This window comes from Brachyhypopomus gauderio, chromosome 13, assembly GCF_052324685.1.
Source record: "Brachyhypopomus gauderio isolate BG-103 chromosome 13, BGAUD_0.2, whole genome shotgun sequence".
Lineage (NCBI taxonomy): Eukaryota > Metazoa > Chordata > Actinopteri > Gymnotiformes > Hypopomidae > Brachyhypopomus > Brachyhypopomus gauderio.
This window is the reverse complement of record NC_135223.1, coordinates 1,297,156-1,302,500: the sequence shown is the minus strand read 5'-3', so window position 1 is coordinate 1,302,500 and position 5,345 is coordinate 1,297,156. Positions and strand designations below refer to the sequence as shown.

General features: G+C 52.4%; 1 protein-coding gene across 1 annotated transcript in view; it reads left to right on the top strand.

The window, feature by feature from the left end:
• The window catches only part of bcam (basal cell adhesion molecule (Lutheran blood group)), a 22,209-nt gene extending 17,200 nt beyond the window's left edge, over window positions 1–5,009 (top strand). The window contains 8 exon segments of the mRNA XM_076971256.1: window positions 1,164–1,183; window positions 1,185–1,289; window positions 1,733–1,874; window positions 2,613–2,648; window positions 3,209–3,229; window positions 4,286–4,427; window positions 4,617–4,710; window positions 4,843–5,009. Of these exon segments, the coding sequence (XP_076827371.1) occupies window positions 1,164–1,183; window positions 1,185–1,289; window positions 1,733–1,874; window positions 2,613–2,648; window positions 3,209–3,229; window positions 4,286–4,427; window positions 4,617–4,710 (560 nt within the window). The 3' untranslated portion in view covers window positions 4,843–5,009.
• Window positions 5,010–5,345: the final 336 nt, after the last annotated feature.

Sequence of the window (5,345 nt, the reverse complement as noted above, 5' to 3'; positions counted from 1 at the left end):
AAAAAAAAAAAAAAAGACTCGAAAGGACTTGAAATTCCAAGTTTCAGACTTGGGACTTGACTTGACTATTGCCTGTCTTGACTCGAGACTTGACTTGACTTGAGTGTCTTTGCTTGAGACTTGACTCGGGACTTGAGGTATAAAGACTTGGACTTACTTGAGACTTGCAAAACACTGACTTGGTCCCACCTCTGCTACTAACACTTTCCATTTAAACTCCGCTGGTGTGTGTGGGAGTGTGTCCACCCCCACTGAGATCATCTGTGGTCCACAATACGTCTCCTTTGTTGTCCCGATGTTGAGGCCACGCTCGCTGTCTTGACACCATCCCGACGGCATTCTGACGACGTCCTGACAGTGCTCTGACATCGCTTCTGTGGGCTGTGAGAAGGAGCAGGACGGTTTACCTCCTGGGGTGTGTGCGGCAGGATGCCCAAGACCCAGACCCCCAGATCACCATTTAGCCATAATCAGTTCCTCAGGGTCTGTAACAAGTGCGGGAGTTGGTTCTGGGGAGAGATTAAAGATGTCAGTGTAAACCTCCATAAGGCTGATACAGAGTAAAGAGAAGGGAGGTTTCAAAGATGGACTCTAGTAATGCGTGTGTGTAGGTGTGTGTGGGTGTGTGTGGGTGTGTGTGGGTGTGTGTGTGTGTGTGTGGGGGGGGCGTGTGTGTGTGCGTGTGTGTTTGTGTGCATGCACGTGTGTATGTACAGGATGGATTATTAAAAGACTGTAAGGATTTTAAGTAAACAGTGAGTCATTTTTTTTGAGGGCTTCCATAAGCCGCATGATAAGTTATGAAAGTTTGGAGGAAAGACCACACCTGCAAGTCCCCATTCATCACAACTCACTGTATAAACACGTCTGTGAACTCACCACTTAACACAACCACCTACATGAGGTGATTATCTTCACTGGCTGCTCCCGCATTCATAACTACCTCTGGCTGTTACTGTAGAAACAAAAACTGGAGAGAAATTAGCAGCTCTGCAATTATTTTGAACATTTCTTTCTGACTTCTGTCTTTCACTGTGTCTCTGTCCCTCTCTCTCTATCTCTCTCTCTCCCTCTCTCTCTCTGTCTCTCTCTCTCTCTCTGTCCCTCTCTCTCTCTCTCTCTCTCTCTCTGTCTCTGTCTCTCTGCCTCTCTCTCGTCCACAGGTGCTCCTGAAATTGTTACCCCCGATGAAAGGGGAGGTTGCTAAGGAGGGAGACATGGTCACACTTAAGTGCTCCGCCAAAGGCCACCCTGCCCCACAGTTCACCTGGACACCCTCTGGCAAAGAGGTGTGTGTGTGTGTGTGTGTGTGTGTGTGTGTGTGTGTGTGTGTGTGTGTGTGTGTGTGTGTGTGTGTGTGTGTGTGTGTGTGTGTGTGTGTGTGCATGCACAAACATGCACATGTATCTCTGTATTATTGACCCTGATATTGATTGATCTTTTCTTTTTACATAATTTAAATGAAAAGAGAAGAATTTCATTGATATATTTATGTTAAAATCAGGATCTGGGGAACACTGTGAATGTATCAGTAGATACTGAGGTATTGAGCGCCTGGGTGTATGTTGTGATTCAGAGCAATAATCAGAAGAGCAGGGTTAGAGTGGAGATATACACTGTGTGTGTGTGTGTGTGTGTGTGTGTGTGTGTGTGTGTGTGTGTGTGTGTGTGTGTGTGTGTGTGTGTGTGTGTGTGTGTATTCATGCTTATATGTTGGTGTGTTTGTGTGTAGTCATTGGAGATCGATGGAAATAACTTCATCAGCACAGTGATTCTGAAGGCCACAGACGTCATCCTCAAAAATGGTGTCACGTGTGAGGTGAACAACGATTACGGCAGCGACAGCAGGAAACTCCAAGTCGAGGTCAAATCAGGTCAGTTCTTCCCCAGAACCACGTTGCTAATGTCACACGTGCCCCACACCCATGCTGCTACTGTCACACGTGCCCCACACCCATGCTGCTACTGTCACACGTGCCCCACACCCACGCTGCTACTGTCACACGTGCCCCACACCCATGTTGCTACTGTCACACGTGCCCCACACCCATGTTGCTACTGTCACACGTGCCCCACACCCATGTTGCTACTGTCACACGTGCCCCACACCCATGCTGCTACAGTCACACGTGCGCCTCACCCATGCTGCTACTGTCACACGTGTCCCACACCCACGCTACTACTGTCACACGTGCCCCACACCCACGCTGCTACTGTCACACGTGCCCCACACCCATGCTGCTACTGTCACACGTGCCCCACACCCATGCTGCTACTGTCACACGTGCCCCACACCCACGCTGCTACTGTCACACGTGCCCCACACCCATGCTGCTACTGTCACACGTGCCCCACACCCATGTTGCTACTGTCACACGTGCCCCACACCCATGTTGCTACTGACACACGTCCCCCACACCCATGTTACTACTGACACACGTGCCCCACACCCATGTTGCTACTGACACACGTCCCCCACACCCATGTTACTACTGTCACACGTGCCCCACACCCATGTTACTACTGTCACACGTGCGCACACAGCACACTGCAGAACTGCTGACTTAACATCACCTTTCCCGCTTTTTCGTCTTTTTGTATTTTTCTAACAGACAATGCGATCGAAGGCAGCGACAGCGGAGGACGAGGTAGACACTTGTCCCTGTTCTCTGTCCTCCTCTCCTTCCTCTCTGGACTCTGTCTTGTATATACTGTGTAGCCTCTCTCTCCCACCACTGTACATTGTATATTGCGTATTGCTACCCGAAACCACTGTGTATATTGTATATTGCAATGCCTTTTCCCACCTTTGTATAATGTCTGTCCTGGGCCTTGTGGGATTCCACACCTCTGATTTCCTTCCCGTTCTCGGGACAATAAAGGCTTCGGTTCTGTTTGTCCTGTTCCTCCCTTCTTGTCTCAACTTGGGCGTCTGTGTGTTGCCTTTCCTGCTGTTTCCTGCGTCTCACTCTACGAATGTGTGAGCGTGTGTGTGTGTGTGTGTGTGTGTGTGTGTGTGTACATACGTAGTGTGCGGTCACTGTGGTGTGCCTTGTCATGGTCGTGGGGTCACGTCTGTGTGAGTACCTGTCACAGGTGCGGGGGCGGGACTTTGTCTTTGTTTGGTTTCTCTCTCTCTCGTTGCCCGGGCTCCAATGCTCAGGGTTTCCACACTCAACCCTCTCTTTTCCCACAATGCTGCCTGAAGGGAGTGCTGTGTTCGCAACAGGTCTGTATCTGTGTGTGTGTGTGTGTGTGTGTGTGTGTGTGTGTGTGTGTGTGTGTGTGTGTGTGTGTGTGTGTATGTAAGAGAGAAAGTGGACACATGGGAAAGTTTGGTTGGCGTACAGTGCTGAGTGAGTGAGTTTGTTTGCTGGCTGTTCAGCGGGGGGGTCATTCTTTTGTCTTCCCACGTGGCCAATGTCCTCTAATATTAAAACAACAATGCCTTACTGTTCTGTCTTATACCCTCCCTACCATCTCTACCACACCCACCCCATGAATACCACACCCACCCCTGGATACCACACCCACCCCTGAATACCACACCCACCCCTGGATACCACACCCATATTCTCACCTACCTATGCACTTCTGTTTTGTATTACTTAACTCACATCTTTTCAATCTGTTATCATCATGGTCTCCTCTGGTCCCACTCACATCTCCACCAACCCCCACCCACCTTCTCCATTCTTCTACTTCTCTTCTTTCATCTCCTATCCTCTTCCTCTCTTCTCCTCTGCTCCTTCCCCTTCTCCTTCTCGTGTTTCTTCATCTCTTACTCTTCAACCCCTCCCTGGATGTATTTTGCCCTCTCCTTCCCACCTTTTCCCTGCCCCGCCCACTCTCTTCCCGCCCCGCCCCCTCTCGTCCTCTGCCCCACCCTCTCTCGTCCTCTGTCCCACCCCCTCTCTTCTCCGCCCCGCCCCCTCTCTTCCCACCCCGCCCTCTCTCTTCCCACCCCGCCCCCTCTCGTCCTCTGCCCCGCCCCCTCTCGTCCTCTGCCTCGCCCCCTCTCGTCCTCTGCCCCACCCTCTCTCGTCCTCTGTCCCACCCCCTCTCTTCTCCGCCCCGCCCCCTCTCTTCCCACCCCACCCTGTCTCTTCCCGCCCCGCCCCCTCTCGTCCTCTGCCCCGCCCCCTCTCGTCCTCTGCCCCACCCTCTCTCGTCCTCTGTCCCACCCCCTCTCTTCTCCGCCCCGCCCCCTCTCTTCCCACCCCGCCCTCTCTCTTCCCACCCCGCCCCCTCTCGTCCTCTGCCCCGCCCCCCGCCCCGCCCCCAGCCCATGCCCACCAGGGCGGCTCCAGCGGGGTGGTCATCGCCGTGGTGGTGTGTGTGTTGCTGCTGCTCCTGCTCGTCGCCTCCCTCTACTTCCTGGGCAAGAAAGGCAAGATGGCCTGCGGCAAAAAGGAGAAGAAGGACATGTGAGTGGGGGGGGGGGGGCAGCGGGGGTGGGGGACGCCCATCAGGAAATACACCAAAGAGGGCAGATAACACCCCTGTTTAGTCCACGTGACTGTGCTGTCTGTGTGTACATGTAGAGACACACTTACACCACTTGCCCTTTGTCTCTGGTTTCTGTCCCCCCCCCCCCCGTCCACGTGTGTGCGCAGAGAGTCTGGGGAGACCAAACAGGACGCCTTGATGAACAAGAAGTCTGGTGATAATGATAGCGCGGAGGACCGTCTTAACAAGTCAGGAGACTAGGTAAGAGGACGGTGTTGAGAAACGGGGTTTTTCAGTTGTGGTCAGTCATTCTTCGTGGAGGCATTTTAGGAGTCTTACAGTTTTAATAACTTGTATGTTTCCTTCATCTTACATTTCTTTCCTTCTGTTCAGTGATAATTAGAGAAAAGAATATGGAAGACGAGAGGTTGAAGAACGAGGAAGTGCTCATTTCTTTCTGAGAGAGGAAGAGGAAGAGGAAGAGGAGATGAATTTTAGCTGTACATTTTGTTTTGGGTTTGGATGGGGACAGTGGGTTTATGTTGGAATAATGAAGTGGGGTTGGGGGCAGTGGGGTGGGGGTGGGGTAGCTACCGTGGGTGGAGTCATGCAGTGGTAGTGGGGTGGGGGTGGGGTAGCTACCGTGGGTGGAGTCATGCAGTGGTAGTGGGGTGGGGGTGGGGTAGCTACCATGGGTGGAGTCATGCAGTGGTAGTGGGGTGGGGGTGGGGTAATTACAGTGGGTGGAGTCATGCAGTGGTAGTGGGGTGGGGGTGGGGTAATTACAGTGGGTGGAGCCATGCAGTGGTAGTGGGGTTAGGCACAATGGGTTTGGACAGCGTTTTGGAGTTGTGACAGGGCTAAGAGGTTTTGTATATTGGGAAAGTGGTCTTCTC